The sequence below is a fragment of the Oncorhynchus mykiss genome, chromosome 6 (genome assembly GCF_013265735.2).
Source record: "Oncorhynchus mykiss isolate Arlee chromosome 6, USDA_OmykA_1.1, whole genome shotgun sequence".
NCBI classification, from domain to species: Eukaryota; Metazoa; Chordata; class Actinopteri; order Salmoniformes; family Salmonidae; genus Oncorhynchus; species Oncorhynchus mykiss.
Window position 1 is genome coordinate 35,017,150 of NC_048570.1, and position 18,939 is coordinate 35,036,088.

General features: G+C 43.9%; 1 protein-coding gene across 8 annotated transcripts in view; it reads left to right on the forward strand.

Annotated features, from left to right (window-relative positions):
* Positions 1-18,939, forward strand: part of LOC110525840 (autism susceptibility gene 2 protein) — a 416,464-nt gene that overhangs the window by 232,165 nt on the left and 165,360 nt on the right. For 6 of the 8 annotated variants that reach the window (XM_036979972.1, XM_036979971.1, XM_036979978.1 and 3 more), the window contains exon 5: positions 5,653-5,697. The exons of the other annotated variants lie outside the window; for them this stretch is intronic. In XM_036979972.1, coding sequence (XP_036835867.1) covers positions 5,653-5,697 — 45 coding nt within the window. The remainder of the gene's footprint in view (positions 1-5,652; positions 5,698-18,939) is intronic. 8 annotated transcript variants of the gene reach the window in all.

Genomic DNA, 18,939 nt, shown 5'->3' on the forward strand with positions numbered 1-18,939 from the left:
AAGAATCACTCCTGACAGCCATCAGGTGACAACTTACGCAATGTAATCGCTTACGCTCATTCTTCAACATAAAGGCGTGAAACTACGTCAAAATGCTGTAGACACCTTGGGGAATACATAGAAAAAGGAATATGGTTGATAGCCCATTCACTGCTCAATAGGGACGCATCGGAACGCAGAGCTTTCAAAACATGAGTCACTTCCGGATTGGATTTTTCTCAGGCTTTCGCCTGCAATATCAGTTCTGTTATACTCACAGACAATATTTTTACAGTTTTGGAAACTTTAGAGTGTTTTTTATCCTAAGCTGTCAATTACAAAATAGCCCGTTTACTTTGGGAATGTTATTTTTCCAAAAATGAAAATACTGCCCCCTAGTTACAATAAGTTTTTAATGACTCCAACCTAAGTGTATGTAAACTTCCGACTTCAACTGTATATATATTTTATATATTCCTTAAGGGGTCCTAAAATTCCAAATCAAATAGCTAAATGATCCCCCCCGGCTTTATTCTCTAAAATATCATAAGTAAATCGTAAATAATAAAGGCCAGTATCAGCTTCTTTGTTATAAAAAAAAGGGTATAAATAATTTCAAACTGGAGCAGCACAATGATTTGCGCACAGAAGCAAGCACCAACAAGCTTCACATTTGCACTGAGTGTGGGAAATGCAGTCTACAAATGAAATATTATTATTATTAAGAGAGACAAATGCACATGTCAAAGCTGAATTTTACAGTAGCCTATGTATTGCCTACCTGAAACATTCGTTCATATATTTTTAAATCCTTCAAAATATAAACTACATATCCTAATGTTAGAAAGTAGAATATAAACTGCTGTTGGTTGGGTAGGCTAAACAATTACAAGCAAATAGGCCTAATTAAAAGAATAGTGAGAAAAGGAAAGAGAAATGCTAGGCAGAGCGTGCCCAGAGCTTGTGGCTGAGCTCTGCTCCTCGCTCCACACGCACCTTCGTACATGCTCTGGCATTCAAAAGCAGCCCTGCTTTAGGCTGTCAAAGAACTGAATAATCATATCAATGGATTGAACCAGTGAATTAATGGCTGACTAGACCATTACCCGGTCTGACAAGATGCAAAACAAATGAGGCACACAAAAATATTAAGTCATTCAAACGAGATAGTAAGTTGTTTAGAATCTCGTTTGAACAACTAACATGCTGACCACACCGTTCATGTTACGTGCGCGAGTCTTGCAAAATAAATGTACACATACTTGTTATTCAATCATTTCATCCAATCTGCTCGCGAGCGTCAACGAGCGTCTGTGTAAACAAGCGCTATAATAGAACTTGGTTCCAATTTTTACTCTTGACGCCCTGCATGTCCCGCCTCTCTCATCTCATCATTGGTTTTTAGGAGCATGTGCCCACGTGGGTGATTGAAGGCTGAACTGAGGTTCACTTGGTGGTGGTAATGCACCTTAAAGTTGTTTGTCAACCGCCATATAAAGTCCAAAGAATAGACTGAAGGAAGAGAGATTACTAGAAACTAACTTGGTTTACCCTTTTATCTGTGGATTAATTGTCAGAGTAGAGGACCTTGTGCATTTCAGGTAAAATAACAACCCAATGTTTATATCCCAGGACAAATTAGCTAGCAACAGCAAGCTAGCTAGCTAAATGGCCATGAATGTTTCAGGCGTTTCGACCTGTCCCCAAATTAATATAGGTGGTTCAGAGTTAATTTTGATATTTCAGCCGTGCGAGTCCTGATCACGTCTGGTGTGGATGGACAAAGTCAACATGTGCGCGATGGTGCACGCGGACGCATGCTCGTGCTCTGTCTAGTCAGTATGTTAGTATCTCGTTTGAATGACATAGTAAAACATTTTTTTATAAGTATTTCAAACGAGATACTAAGTAATTCCAATGAGATACTAAGTTGTTCGAACGAGATACTAAGTCGTTAAAACAAGATAATTCCAAGAGTATACGTTTTTTTTTGTTGCACACTCTAGTGTAGATATTTCAAATCAAAACAAATTTTATTTGTCACATACACATGGTTAGCAGATGTTAATGCGAGTTTAGCGAAATGCTTGTGCTTCTAGTTCCGACAATGCAGTAATAACCAACGAGTAATCTAACCTATCATTTTCACAACAACTACCTTAGTTGTAAAGGATTTTATGCATTCTCTGTATGGGAATGAATTATACATGGTAATTTAGCAAACACTTTTATCCAAAGCAACTTTGATATACAGTGCAGTATATGTGGCCAAAGCAGGAATCAAACACGCAACCCTGGGATTGCCAGCACCATGCTTTATCTAACCCAGTAGGCCATTGTCAATACAATGTTTTTATTAGGTCTCGGCCACAGTGAAAGAATTTTAGAAATGATGGTTCTCTTATGACAGGTACCTAGACATTTCCGCAGCTCTCTCTTATTGTAGAGCACACAAATTGAGGCCTCCCCCTAAGTATGCTTTCGGTGGTCTCATCCTGGATGGCACGCTGTGTATTTTCAATGTACCGGTGAAGGGTGTATTGGAGGCCCATTCGCCCGGCTCACAATTACTGTAATTACACATTTCAAGTTGACGCATGCCTGTGGTGGTGAATAAATGGAGGGTACAATTATTAAAGGAGTCCTGCTATGTACTCTTCTTCCTCTCAGCCACGCATGATTTCTCCTAACACGGTCGGTGGTGGTGTTTACCATTCTACCACATTCAATACAACCTGTAATTGGAGATGTATAGCCGCTGATACGCCTGTACCACACACTGAAAAACTCATTTACAGTAGTATGTGGTTTCAGCACACTTTAGGTTTGGTACATTTCCCACATAAACACAGTAGTGTAGTAGTGCCACTTCCCTTTTAAATCAAAGTAGTAAATACTGTGTAGCTCCACCCCTGTCCTGAACCCTGAACCCTAGCAACAACCAATCACAACAAACCTGTTGAATAATTAGTCAGAGTCAACTGATACTCTGGCTCCAACAGGGCTGTCATCTATTCCTGGAGTCTCCCACAGGCGGCCAAAAACCAAAGCCAATTAACTGGGTTCAATTCTGCTCAATTTAATCTATTTGGTTGATGCAGCGAACCTTGTTATTCTAAGGTGACCAGAGGGAAGTAAGAGGATACAGCCTGCCTCTGAAGCCGAGTGCTGTCAGTGGGGGTAACGGACATCAAATTAGCAGTGTAACACAGGGCCAAGTCTGGGCCTAGTTTCCTCTGTGGTCTGGTCCATCACAAAGGTTCTGTTCACCTGCTGCTTTATCCTTATCTATCAGTCTGCTACTGCAACAGCATCTCCTCTTCTCTTCTGGGGATTAAGGCCCTAATTGTGGTTTAGGCTTCACTGAACTAAAGGAGGCCAGAGAGGACAAACAAAACTAAATGACTGGCTTGTCTGTTGTTTCTTATCTTGGTTTCACTAGGCTAGCAGGTCAGGGCAGAGGCAGTCCATGCTACTAATAGGTTGGTCTGTAGTCTGGCTCACCCTCACTAATTCTCACATTAGCAACTCATATCTCACGTGTTGTGTTTTTCACAAATGCCACATACCCTATGGGTTGTACTCTAGTATCACTATGACTCACCATAAGTGAAACAGCCCGCTGTTACATTCAGGGGTTTGAACTTTTACTTTGCGCTTTATTTCTTCCCCGCATCCTGTTACAGTTAGCACTGTTTGCTGCAGAAAACCTCGACCACACAACAGTTGAGGTTACAGACGCTAAAGAGCCTGCTTGCTTGCCTGTCTCTATACTTGAGTATTTAACACATGTCTGATAGGTTTGATAGACTTGCTGTCAGATACTTAGGACAGGCTTTGTCAAGTACAACATTCTATAGTCGACGGACACATTTCCCACTAAATGACAAACCTGTTTAACCACTGTCTGTCTGTCTTGTGGTAAAAAGCAACATGCTTATCATTAAAAGCCCACCTCACTTGTATTCAGGGTATCTACTGATGTTAGAGTAGTGTGCTGTTTTGGGTGTTGTTATTAGTGTAATATCCTGAGTCTAAACACAGTATCACTGTCAGCTGACACATTGAGGAGACCACAAAGGCCTTCTTTCAGCTTAACGACTAAATTGTGTGCTTAATTCATTTTCACGCAAATCACACGTCTAATGTCGCCTGCGACATTAACAAGCCCTATCTGCAACCTCCACACTTTCTCAATTGGATATACTGTGGCTCCCCCGGCTAATCTGCCAAAAAAATGAACTTTGACTGTGATGGATTTTACAGATAGGGAGAAGATGTTGGCATGAGAGCAAAGAGGTCTTTACAAGAAATGTGAACAAAGGAGAATTTATTCTCTTCAGAAGTGGAAAGGGTGAAATAGAGAGAGGGAGGGAAACCATCCTCATATGGCTTTTTATTAGACTGTTAAAGACAGATCTCATTTTAATTTGGGCAATGTGAGGAACACTATCATCCATTGACCCGGGGCATCTTATGACTGGCTCGACGCTTGACGCTCTTTGGTCTTGTGGTTTTTCTCAGTCTGCAGTTTCAGTTCACGGATAAGGCAGATTTCAGAGGTATTTTTTTTTAAAGCTATTGCAGTTACTGCTCAGTTCATGAACTTCACTTATTTATTTTATTCTCCTCCTTCCTTAGCTAGTTTGCTCGAAGCACAACCTTATTAGTATCTCCCAGACAGGAACAAGAAAGCCTGCAGCTTCTGTTTACAGGCTATTCAATCACTTTAAGTGCTGGTGGCAGACTGATTTTCTTGGAAACACGTTGGCTACAATCTCCCCTGGCTCTTAGCATACGTGTTATTTATCATGTGAACATTTGGATCTGTCAGGCTGGTCTGTTTTACTAGGTTTGCCTTAGGGGGTGGGATGGGGGGATCAGGGTTGGCGGGTAGCGGTGTGTGGGGGTAAATGGGAACTTAAGGTGGAGTAATAGAAAGCAATGACGCCGTAATGTACGTCAGGAAATACCTCTGAGTGCCGAAAGATTGTCTCTCTGATGAACTGAAGTGGTTTACGCTTATAAAGCCTCTGTAGATGCTGTGTGATCTTTACAAGGGCTTCTTTTTTTAAAAATGGGTCAATTTGTGTCTCACTTTCTTTTCCTCTGGGCTCGATATTAAACTGTAACTGAAAAACAAAAGCACACATAGATAAAAATATCCCCTAATGTCTGAGAAAAAGGTTTATGTTCAGTTGGAGTTATTCGTGCTGTCTAGCCTTGTTCGCGGTTTGCAAACGTAGCGTAGCCTAACCAACCTTTTATCCAAAGTGGCGTAGAACACTGAGTGCATACATTTTTTGTATATATGACCCCAACAGGCATTGAACCCATGACACTGGCATTACTAGGGCAACACACTTACCTACTGAGCCACACAGGCCCCCCATCAAATAGCCTAGTGTAAGTGGAGGAGGCCGATAAGATTGAACATCCTGTCACATTCCTGCCTCTCAGTGTCACTGTGTTTTTGTGACCTCAAACCTGGTGACACCCTCTGGCAACAGCTACTCCTCTGCCAGCTGCTAGGCTAACTTTCTGCAAGGCCAGGAGAAAAAGAGCTGATGTACACCAGGCGGGTTGTGCACCAGATCTTAATATAGCAGCAGGCAAGCAGGGTGGCGGTGGACAGACCCATCCCGATTAATGACTGTTGTCTCTTCTTTGCAGTTCACTTCTTTAAAAAGAGACGAGCACCCGTTTGGGAGACATGAGGTGAGGTCATTATGAGCTAAGGGTCACATGCACGCATGCTCGCACACGCACACACACACACACACACAAACCATTTTCACCCTCATCACTTATAGGGAGATTACCTCTTACGCACTGAAGCTACAGCATATTATATAACAAAGCATTTGGAAAGAATACTGTTTGTTTGTTTAGATTATATGAGCCTTTGTGCCTCTAGGTAGTTGGATTATCCTTGACAGTTGGAATGCATTCAGTCACAGAGAGGGTATGTATGAACAGATCTCAAATCCACATGAGAGATACACATTGTCCAATTATTGAGCAATGCACAGTGCCTTCAGTAAGTATTCACACCCCTTGACTTTTTCCACATTTAGTTGTGTTACAGCTTGAATTTAAAATCGATTACATGTAGATTGTTTTGTCACTGGCCTACACACAGTACCCCATCATGTCAATTTGTACAAATTAATAAAACATTAAAAGCTCAAATGTTTTGAGTCAATAAGTATTCAACCCCTTTGTTATGGCAAGCCTAAATAAGTTCAGGAGTGAAAATGTACATAACAAGTCACATAATAAGTTGCATGGACTCACTCTGTGTGCAACAATGGTGTTTAACATGAGTTTTGAATGACTACCTCATCTCTGTACCCAACACACACAATTATCTGTAAGGTCCCTCCGTCAAGCAGGGAATTTCAAACCCAGATTCAGCCACAAAGACCAGGGAGATTTTCCAATGCCTCGCAAAGAAGGGCCCCTGACCTTGAGTATCATGTTGAGCATGGTGAAGTTATTATTACACTTTGGATGGTGTATCAGGCGCCTAACTCAGTTGTCGGAGAGGAAGGAACCCACACAGGGATTTCACCATGAGGCCAATGTTGACTTTAAAACATCTACAGTTGAAGTCGGAAGTTTACATACACTTAGGTTGGAGTCATTAAAACTCGTACTTCAACCATTCCACAAATTTCTTGTTAACAAACTATAGTTTTGGCAAGTCAGTTAGGACATATACTTTGTGCATGACACAAGTAATTTTTCCAACAATTGTTTACAGACAGATTATTTCACTTATAATTCACTGTATCACAATTCCAGTGGGTCAGAAGTTTACATACACTAAGTTGACTGTGCCTTTAAACAGCTTGGAAAATTCCAGAATATTATATCATGGCTTCAGAAGCTTCTGATAGGCTAATTGACATCATTTGAATCAATTGGAGGTGTACCTGGGGATGTATTTCAAGGCCTACCTTCAAACTCAGTGCCTCTTTGCTTGACATCATGGGAAAATCAAAAGAAATCAGACAAGACCTCAGAAAAAGGATTGTAGACCTCCACAAGTCAGGTTCATCCTACAGAGCATTCCAAGCGCCTGAAGGTACCACGTTCATCTGTACAAACAATAGTACGCAAGTATAAACACCATGGGACCACGCAGCTGTCATACCCCTCAGGAAGGAAACGTGTTCTGTCTCCTAGAGATGAACGTACTTTGGTGGGAAAAGTGCAAATCAATCACAGAACAACAGTAAATGATGTTGTGAAGATGCTGGAGGAAACAGGTACAAAAGTATCAATATCCACAGTAAAACGGGTCCTATATCGACATAACCTGAAAGGCCACATTTTGGAGAAATGTCCTCTGGTCTGTTGAAGCAAAAATAGAACTGTTTGGCCGTAATGACCATTGTTATGTTTGGAGGAAAAAAGGGGAAGCTTGCACGCCAAAGAACACCATCCCAACTGTGAAGCATGGGGGTGGCAGCATCATGTTGTGGGGATGCTTTGCTGCAGGAGGTACTGCTGCACTTCACAAAATAGATGGCATCATGAGACAGGAAATGTATGTGGATATATTGAAGCAACATCTCAAGACATCAGTCAGGAAGTTAAAGCTTGGTCGTAAATGGGTCTTCCAAATGGACAATGACTCCAAGTACACTTCCAAAGTTGTGGTAAAATGGCATAAGGACAACAAAGTCAAGGTATTGGAGCATTTGGAGAACATTTGATTGCAGAACCGAAAAACAGTGTGTGAGCAAGGAGGAATGGGCCAAAATTCACCCAACTTATTGTGGGAAGCTTGTGGAAGGCTACCCAAAACGTTTGACCCAAGTTAAACTATTTAATGGCAATGCTACCAAATACTAATTGAGTGTATGTAAACTTCTGACCCACTGGGAATGTGATGAAAGAAATACAAGCTTAAATAAATCCTTCTCTCTACTATTATTCTGACATTTCACATTCTAAAAATAAAGTGGTGATCCTAACTAAGCTAAGACAGGGAATTTTTACTCTGATTAAATGTCAGGAATTGTGAAAAACCGAGTTTCAAATGTATTTGGCTAAAGTGTATGTAGACTTTCAACTTCAACTGTACATAGTTTTTTTAATTTAACCAGGCAAGTCAGTTAAGAGCAAATGCTTATTTACAATGACGGCCTAGGAACAGTGGGTTGACTGCCCTGTTCAGGGGCAGAATGACAGATTTTTACCTTGTCAGCTCAGGGATTTTATCTTGCAACCTTTTGGTTACTGGCCCAACACTCTAACCACTAGGCTACCTTCCGCTGGCTGTGATAGGATAAACGAGTAGGGATCAACAACATTGTAGTTATTTCACATTTCTAATCTAATTGACTGAGTAAAAAAACAAAGGAAGCCTGTACAGAATATTTAAAAAATCACCCACAGCAGGTTTCCAAGATGGCGTAGCAGTCAGACGTCTTTGTCCTGTCGTGTCCCTTGTGTATATCTTTTTATATATTTTTCTTCGCATATCTTTTTAAAATGTTTTCCTAAACCTCAACTTCTAAATACTCTCCTGCAACCCGCCTCACCCAATGTGGCGTGGATCTGTTTTTTTTCAAAGTATTTCTATTTACTTCGGATCTGGAATCCCTCAACTGAAGCTAACGACCTACCAGCTATCAGTCAGCAAACCACTGCTAGCAGTCATCAGCTAACCATTAGCTCGGAAAGCTCTCGACAGTTCGCACAACGTGACTCAAACCAGAGCATAACGGACGTATTTGTCTCTCCATATCCCCGGATTCCTACCGCAAACTCTGAACCTTTTCATCTGGATCTTCGCAACTAGCTAACCGCAATCCCGGGTGACTCCTCCTGGCTAGCGTTTCCATCCCGGAGCAAGCACCAATTAGCCTGAAGCTAGCCCGGATAGGGCTCCTGGGCTACCACCGAAGCCCACTCCTGGGCTACAATATCCGGACCCCTTCTACTGCCGGTACTGGGCACGGAACCCCGCTGATCCTCTATGACTGGAATACCGTCATAATCTGCCCGAGGATTCCAACAGGCCCCTCAGGCGCGACGTCCGCTGAAGGCCCATTCTGCTAACCGCGGCCTGCTAGCTATCTAGAGCTACTTGGAACCCTACTAATCCACGACTGGTCTATCAACATCACCGCACGAGGAGTCAAAAACAGACTTACCTCCATCGCGATGTCCCCCAAAGGGCCTTCTGCTAACTTCCCTGCCCATACCTTCTCCGCTATGCAATCTGGTTTCAGAGCTGGTCATGGGTGCACCTCAGCCATGCTCAAGGTCCTAAACGATATCATAACCGCCATCGATAAGAGACAATACTGTGCAGCCGTATTCATCGACCTGGCCAAGACATTTGACTCTGTCAATCACCACATTCTTATTGGCAGACTCGACAGCCTTGGTTTCTCAAATGATTGCCTCGCCTGGTTTACCAACTACTTCTCTGATAGAGTTCAGTGTGTCAAATCGGAGGCCTGTTGTTCGGACCTCTGGCAGTCTCTATGGCGGTGCCACAGGGTTCAATTCTCAGGCCGACTCTCTTCTCTGTATACATCAATGATGTCGCTCTTGCTGCTGGTTATTCTCTGATCCACCTCTACGCAGATGACACCATTCTGTAAACTTCTGCCCCCTCTTTGGACAGTGGGTTAACTAAACTCCAGACGAGCTTCAATGCCATACAACTCTCCTTCCGTGGCCTCGAACTGCTCTTAAATGCAAGTAAAACTAAATGCATGTTATTCAATCGATCACTGCCCGCACCTACCCGCCCGTCCAGCATCACTACTCTGGACGACTCTGACTTAGAATACATGGACAACTACAAATACCTAGGTGTCTGGTTAGACTGTAAACTCTCCTTCCAGACTCACATTAAGCATCTCCAATCCAAAATGAAATCTAGAATTGGCTTCCTATATCGCAACAAAGCATCTTTCACTCATGCTGCCAAACATACCCTCGTAAAACTGACCACCCTACTGATCCTCGACTTCGGCGATGTCGTCTATAAAATAGCCTCCAATAGCCGCCAAACCCACTGGCTACAGGTTATTTACAAGTCTCTGCTAGGTAAAGCCCCGCCTTATCTCAGCTCACTGGTCACCATAGCAGCACCCACTCATAGCACACGCTCCAGCAGGTATATCTCACTGGTCAACCCCAAAGCCAATTCCTCCTTTGGTCGCCTTTCCTTCCAGTTCTCTGCTGCCAATGACTGGAACGAACAAAAATCTCTGAAGCTGGAGCTGCAGCTGTCAGAGCAGCTCACAGATCACTGCACCTGTACATAGCCCATCTGTAAACAGCCCATCTATCTACCCCATCCCCATACTGTATTTATTTATTTATCTTGCTCCTTTGCACCCCAGTACCTCTACTTGCACATTCATCTTCTACACATCTACCATTCCATTGTTTAATTGCTATATTGTAATTACTTCACCACCATGGCTTATTTATTGCCTTAACTCCCTTATCTTACCTAATTTGCACTCAATGTATATAGACTTATTTTGTCATATTTTTTTCTACTGTATTATTGACTGTATATTTTGTTTACTCCATGTGTAACTCTTTGTTGTTGTATGTGTCGAATTGCTATGCTTTATCTTGGCCAGGTCGCAGTTGCAAATGAGAACTAGTTCTCAACTAGCCTACCTGGTTAAATAAAGGTGAAATAAAATAAAACATTCAAAAATTACCTAAACACAAGGCCAAATATACACTGGAGTTGCTTACCAAGATGACATTGAATGTTCCTGAGTGGCCTAGTTACAGTTTTGACTTAAATATGGCAAGACTTGAAAATGGCTGTCTAGCAATGATCAGCAAAGAACTTGACAGAGATTGAAGAGTAAAAAATAAATATATGCAAATATGATACAATTCAGGTGTGCAAAGCGCTTGGAGACTTACCCAGAAAGCCTCAACTGTAATTGCTGCCAAAAGTGATTCTAACATGTATTGACTCAGGGGGTTGAATACTTATCTAATCAAGATATATTAGTGTTTTATTTTCATGAATTGTATACGCATTTTCAAATGTTTCCTCCACTTTGACATTACATGGTATTTTGTGTAGATAGTTGACGACAAATGACAATTAAATACATTTTTATCCCATTTTGTAACACTTTTGCCGTTCTTCATGATACCTTTTTTTAAAATGACAGTAAAAAGGATGATCTACACATACTAAGCTCAGGTTATAGCCAGAAGCATGCTACATGGCAGACCAATCCAAATTCGTCTCTCGGCATGTCCAGCCCATTCATTATCTCAGCCAATCATGGCTAGTGGGAAGGTTCCTGTTTTTTTCCGTGGCTAAACCAACTAGGCTCATATTTTAACAATTGTATTCATATTTGCAGATGGCATACACGTGTGTTATTAAGGCACATGAAAGTTCACATGCTCCAGAATGCATTTCTGCCATAAAACTGCCTCTCCTGTGAAGTAGTGACGTGCGCCTAGTTTCCTGAAATGATTAAAGTCAAGGGGTGTGAATACTTTCTGAAGGCACTTTATGGCCAAGTATTGAGTGGTATTGAGTGTCAGCTTTGTTTTAATTACATCTCAGGGCTTTGAGTTCATGCTCCGCCTTCTCTCTCACTCTCTCTCTCTTTCTCTCTGCCTCTACCTGCCTGCCAGTCTGTCTGTCTGTCTGTCTGTCCCATTGTGACTGGTTCGTGTACATAGCCCCCCTTCGCTCCGCTTGGCTCTTTAATGAAGGACTTTCATCAGCCATATTTGAACTGTAGACAAGATTAACTTAATAAAGACTTAATGCACACCTCACTCCTCTGCTCCCCTATGCACCTCACTCCTCTGCTCCCCTATGCACCTCACTCCTCTGCTCCCCTATGCACCTCACTCCTCTGCTCCCCTATGCACCTCACTCCTCTGCTCCCCTATGTACCTCACTCCTCTGCTCCCCTATGCACCTCACTCCTCTGCTCCCCTATGCACCTCACTCCTCTGCTCCCCTATGTACCTCACTCCTCTGCTCCCCTATGCACCTCACTCCTCTGCTCCCCTATGTACCTCACTCCTCTGCTCCCCTATGCACCTCACTCCTCTGCTCCCATATGCACCTCACTCCTCTGCTCCCCTATGCACCTCACTCCTCTGCTCCCCTATGCACCTCACTCCTCTGCTCCCCTATGCACCTCACTCCTCTGCTCCCCTATGCACCTCACTCCTCTGCTCCCCTATGCACCTCACTCCTCTGCTCCCCTATGCACCTCACTCCTCTGCTCCCCTATGTACCTCACTCCTCTGCTCCCCTATGCACACCTCACTCCTCTGCTCCCCTATGTACCTCACTCCTCTGCTCCCCTATGCACCTCACTCCTCTGCTCCCCTATGCACCTCACTCCTCTGCTCCCCTATGCACCTCACTCCTCTGCTCCCCTATGCACCTCACTCCTCTGCTCCCATATGCACCTCACTCCTCTGCTCCCCTATGCACCTCACTCCTCTGCTCCCCTATGCACCTCACTCCTCTGCTCCCCTATGCACCTCACTCCTCTGCTCCCCTATGCACCTCACTCCTCTGCTCCCCTATGCATCTCACTCCTCTGCTCCCCTATGTACCTCACTCCTCTGCTCCCCTATGCACACCTCACTCCTCTGCTCCCCTATGTACCTCACTCCTCTGCTCCCTTATGCATCTCACTCCTCTGCTCCCCTATTACCTCACTCCTCTGCTCCCCTATGCACACCTCACTCCTCTGCTCCCCTATGTACCTCACTCCTCTGCTCCCCTATGCACCCAGTCACAGCTCTGCCTGTGTTTGCCTTAACCAGGCCACAGAATCGACAGGGAGCTCCACTGTGCTCTCTCGCTCTCGCTCTCTCCCTCTCTCTCTCTCTCTCTCTCTCTCTCTCTTGCCCCCCCCTCTCTCTCTCTCTCTGTCGCTCTCTGTCTCACTCTCTTTCACTCTGTCTCTCAGGGCTCCAGGGCCGCCTCCTCCTTCGCCCTCATTTCCCCGAAATTAATTGAGTTCTCATTTTCTGGTTAAGCTAGCAGAAGGGGGAAGAGAGAGAGAGAGAGAGAGAGAGAGAGAGAGAGAGAGAGAGAGAGAGAGAGAGAGAGAGAGAGAGAGAGAGAGAGAGAGAGAGAGAGAGAGAGAGAGAGAGAGAGAGAGAGAGAGAGAGAGAGAGAGAGAGAGAGAGAGAGAGAGAGAGAGAGAGAGAGAGAGAGAGAGAGAGAGAGAGAGAGAGAGAGAGAGAGAGAGAGAGAGTGAGTATGGCTCTTCCAGTCTCTCAGGGGGAGTAGACAGCCACTGGGCACCTCAGGGATGTGGAGGCCCCACCACGCCGCGCCGTACAGCGCTGTGCTGGCTTATATCTTTATCTTCACCACAGGGCCCCTGCTGCAAGCTTAAGGTTCAGGGAGGCCCTGTGGGTTTCAGGGTCAGGGTGACATGCTGGGTTTCAGAGAGAGAGAGGGAAAGAGAGAGAGCATACTGGGTCCCCCAGAGCAGAGAATGCCTGCTACTGTCTCATTTTAGCTCTTTGTGTCTACTTTAGTACTAGCGCATACAGAGACAGGGATAAAGCTCTCATACTAGGCACAGTATGTGGTGTGCTGCACTGGGATCTAATGCTAGCTAACTGCTAACCTTTTCACTCCTGTCTCAGTGGTGGTTTGACTACTAAAACAACATAGAGATAGGATGTGTCATCACTGCACATGAGTAGCATTTCAGAAGGCACTTTATGTCCAAGTATTGAGTGGTATTGAGTGTGTGTCTGAAGTGTTAGAGAGAGAGATAGGATGATGTGTCTGAAGAGTTACAGAGAGAGAGAGATAGGATGATGTGTCTGAAGCGTTACAGAGAGAGATAGATAGGATGATGTGTCTGAAGAGTTATAGAGAGAGAGAGAGATAGGATGATGTGTCTGACGCTTTACAAAGAGAGAGAGAGAGTGATGATGTGTCTGAAGCGTTACACAGAGAGAGAGAGAGAGAGAGGATGATGAGTCTGAAGGGTTACAGAGAGAGAGAGATAGGATGATGAGTCTGAAGCGTTACAGAGAGAGAGAGAGAGAGAGAGATAGGATGATGAGTCTGAAGTGTTACAGAGAGAGAGAGAGAGATAGGATGATGTGTCTGAAGGGTTACAGAGAGAGAGAGAGAGATAGGATGATGTGTCTGAAGGGTTACAGAGAGAGAGAGATAGGATGATGAGTCTGAAGGTTTACAGAGAGAGAGAGAGAGATAGGATGATATGTCTGAAGAGTTACAGAGAGAGAGAGAGAGGATGATGAGTCTGAAGGGTTACAGAGAGAGAGAGCGATAGGATGATGTGTCTGAAGCGTTACAGAGAGAGAGAGAGAGATAGGATGATGTGTCTGAAGTGTTACAGAGAGAGAGAGAGAGAGAGAGATAGGATGATGAGTCTGAAGTGTTACAGAGAGAGAGAGAGAGATAGGATGATATGTCTGAAGAGTTACAGAGAGAGAGAGAGATAGGATGATGAGTCTGAAGGGTTACAGAGAGAGAGAGAGAGAGATAGGATGATGTGTCTGAAGGGTTACAGAGAGAGAGAGAGATAGGATGATGTGTCTGAAGTGTTACAGAGCGAGAGAGAGAGAGAGAGAGAGATAGGATGATGAGTCTGAAGCGTTACAGAGAGAGAGAGATAGGATGATGTGTCTGAAGTGTTACAGAGCGAGAGAGAGAGAGAGAGAGATAGGATGATGAGTCTGAAGAGTTACAGAGCGAGAGAGAGAGAAAGAGAGAGAGAGAGAGAGATAGGATGATGAGTCTGAAGCGTTACAGAGAGAGAGAGAGATAGGATGATGTGTCTGAAGTGTTACAGAGCGAGAGAGAGATAGGATGATGAGTCTGAAGGGTTACAGAGAGAGAGAGATAGGATGATGTGTCTGAAGTGATACAGAGCAAGAGAGAGAGAGAGAGAGAGAGAGAGAGATAGGATGATGAGTCTGAAGCGTTACAGAGAGAGAGAGAGATAGGATGATTAGTCTGAAGAGTTACAGAGAGAGAGCAATAGGATGATGTGTCTGAAGCGTTACAGAGAGAGAGAGAGATAGGATGATGTTGCTTAAGTGTTATAGAGAGAGAGATAGGATGATGTGTCTGAAGCATTACAGAGAGAGAGAGAGATAGGATGATATGTCTGAAGAGTTACAGAGAGAGAGCGATAGGATGATGAGTCTGAAGGTTTACAGAGAGAGAGAGAGAGAGATAGGATGATGTGTCTGAAGGGTTACAGAGAGAGAGAGAGAGAGAGAGAGGATGATGTGTCTGAAGCGTTACACAGAGAGAGAGAGAGATAGGATGATGTGTCTGAAGGGTTACAGAGAGAGAGAGAGAGATAGGATGATGAGTCTGAAGGGTTACAGAGAGAGAGAGAGAGATAGGATGATGAGTCTGAAGGGTTACAGAGAGAGAGAGAGAGATAGGATGATGTGCCTGAAGGGTTACAGAGAGAGAGAGAGAGATAGGTTGATGAGTCTGAAGAGTTACAGAGAGAGAGAGATAGGATGATATGTCTGAAGAGTTACAGAGAGAGAGAGATAGGATGATGAGTCTGAAGGGTTACAGAGAGAGAGAGAGATAGGATGATGTGTCTGAAGTGTTACAGAGCGAGAGAGAGATAGGATGATGAGTCTGAAGGGTTACAGAGAGAGAGAGATAGGATGATGTGTCTGAAGTGATACAGAGCGAGAGAGAGAGAGAGAGAGAGATAGGATGATGAGTCTGACGCGTTACAGAGAGAGAGAGAGATAGGATGATTAGTCTGAAGAGTTACAGAGAGAGAGCGATAGGATGATGTGTCTGAAGCGTTACAGAGAGAGAGAGAGAGATAGGATGATGTGGCTTAAGTGTTATAGAGAGAGAGATAGGATGATGTGTCTGAAGCATTACAGAGAGAGAGAGAGATAGGATGATATGTCTGAAGAGTTACAGAGAGAGAGCGATAGGATGATGAGTCTGAAGGTTTACAGAGAGAGAGAGAGAGATAGGATGATGTGTCTGAAAGGTTACAGCGAGAGAGAGAGAGAGGATGATGTGTCTGAAGTGTTACACAGAGAGAGAGAGATAGGATGATGTGTCTGAAGGGTTACAGAGAGAGAGAGAGATAGAATGATGTGTCTGAAGGGTTACAGAGAGAGAGAGAGATAGGATGATGAGTCTGAAGGGTTACAGAGAGAGAGAGAGAGATAGGATGATGAGTCTGAAGGGTTACAGAGAGAGAGAGAGAGATAGGATGATGTGTCTGAAGGGTTACAGAGAGAGAGAGATAGGTTGATGAGTCTGAAGAGTTACAGAGAGAGAGAGATAGGATGATATGTCTGAAGAGTTACAGAGAGAGAGAGATAGGATGATGAGTCTGAAGGGTTACAGAGAGAGAGAGATAGGATGATGTGTCTGAAGGGTTACAGAGAGAGAGAGATAGGATGATGAGTCTGAACGGTTACAGAGAGAGAGAGAGAGAGAGAGAGAGAGAGAGAGAGGATGATGTGTCCGAAGTGTTACATAGAGAGAGAGAGAGAGATAGGATGATGTGTCTGAGCATTACAGAGAGAGAGACATAGGATGATGTGCCTGAAGTGTTACAGAGAGAGAGAGAAATAGGATGATGTGTCTGAAGTGTTACAGAGAGAGAGAGAGATAGGATGATGTGTCTGAAGTGTTACAGAGAGAGAGAGAGAGAAATAGGATGATGTGTCTGAAGCATTACAGAGAGAGAGAGATAGGATGATGTGTCTGAATGGTTACAGAGAGAGAGAGAGAGAGAGAGAGAGGATGATGTGTCTGAAGTGTTACAGAGAGAGAGAGAGAGAGATAGGATGTGTCTGAGCATTACAGAGAGAGAGAGAGAGAGAGAGATAGGATGATGTGTCTGAGCGTTACAGAGAGAGAGAGAGATGGGATGATGTTTCTGAAGCGTTACAGAGAGAGAGAGAGATAGGATGTTGTGTCTGAAGTGTTACAGAGAGAGAGAGAGAGAGATAGGATGATGTGTCTGAAGTGTTACAGAGAGAGAGAGAGAGAGATAGGATGTTGTGTCTGAAGTGTTACAGAGAGAGATAGGATGATGTGTCTGAAGCGGTACAGAGAGAGAAAGAGAGAGAGAGAGAGAGAGAGAGAGATAGGATGAAGTGTCTGAAGTGTTACAGAGAGAGTGAGAGAGAGAGAGAGATAGGATGATGTGTCTGAAGTGTTACAGAGAGAGAGAGAGAGATGTGTCTGAAGCGTTACAGAGAGAGAGAGAGAGAGATAGGATGATGTGTCTGAAGTGATACAGAGCGAGAGAGAGAGAGAGAGAGAGAGATAGGATGATGAGTCTGACGCGTTACAGAGAGAGAGAGAGATAGGATGATTAGTCTGAAGAGTTACAGAGAGAGAGCGATAGGATGATGTGTCTGAAGCGTTACAGAGAGAGAGAGAGAGATAGGATGATGTGGCTTAAGTGTTATAGAGAGAGAGATAGGATGATGTGTCTGAAGCATTACAGAGAGAGAGAGAGATAGGATGATATGTCTGAAGAGTTACAGAGAGAGAGCGATAGGATGATGAGTCTGAAGGTTTACAGAGAGAGAGAGAGAGATAGGATGATGTGTCTGAAAGGTTACAGCGAGAGAGAGAGAGAGGATGATGTGTCTGAAGTGTTACACAGAGAGAGAGAGATAGGATGATGTGTCTGAAGGGTTACAGAGAGAGAGAGAGATAGAATGATGTGTCTGAAGGGTTACAGAGAGAGAGAGAGATAGGATGATGAGTCTGAAGGGTTACAGAGAGAGAGAGAGAGATAGGATGATGAGTCTGAAGGGTTACAGAGAGAGAGAGAGAGATAGGATGATGTGTCTGAAGGGTTACAGAGAGAGAGAGATAGGTTGATGAGTCTGAAGAGTTACAGAGAGAGAGAGATAGGATGATATGTCTGAAGAGTTACAGAGAGAGAGAGATAGGATGATGAGTCTGAAGGGTTACAGAGAGAGAGAGATAGGATGATGTGTCTGAAGGGTTACAGAGAGAGAGAGATAGGATGATGAGTCTGAACGGTTACAGAGCGAGAGAGAGAGAGAGAGAGAGAGGATGATGTGTCCGAAGTGTTACATAGAGAGAGAGAGAGAGATAGGATGATGTGTCTGAGCATTACAGAGAGAGAGACATAGGATGATGTGCCTGAAGTGTTACAGAGAGAGAGAGAAATAGGATGATGTGTCTGAAGTGTTACAGAGAGAGAGAGAGATAGGATGATGTGTCTGAAGTGTTACAGAGAGAGAGAGAGAGAAATAGGATGATGTGTCTGAAGCATTACAGAGAGAGAGAGATAGGATGATGTGTCTGAATGGTTACAGAGAGAGAGAGAGAGAGAGAGAGAGAGGATGATGTGTCTGAAGTGTTACAGAGAGAGAGAGAGAGAGATAGGATGTGTCTGAGCATTACAGAGAGAGAGAGAGAGAGAGAGAGATAGGATGATGTGTCTGAGCGTTACAGAGAGAGAGAGAGATGGGATGATGTTTCTGAAGCGTTACAGAGAGAGAGAGAGATAGGATGTTGTGTCTGAAGTGTTACAGAGAGAGAGAGAGAGAGATAGGATGATGTGTCTGAAGTGTTACAGAGAGAGAGAGAGAGAGATAGGATGTTGTGTCTGAAGTGTTACAGAGAGAGATAGGATGATGTGTCTGAAGCGGTACAGAGAGAGAAAGAGAGAGAGAGAGAGAGAGAGAGAGAGATAGGATGAAGTGTCTGAAGTGTTACAGAGAGAGTGAGAGAGAGAGAGAGATAGGATGATGTGTCTGAAGTGTTACAGAGAGAGAGAGAGAGATGTGTCTGAAGCGTTACAGAGAGAGAGAGAGAGAGATAGGATGATGTGTCTGAAGCGTTACAGAGAGAGAGAGAGAGATAGGATGATGTGTCTGAAGCGTTACAGAGAGAGAGAGAGATAGGATGATATGTCTGAAGCGTTA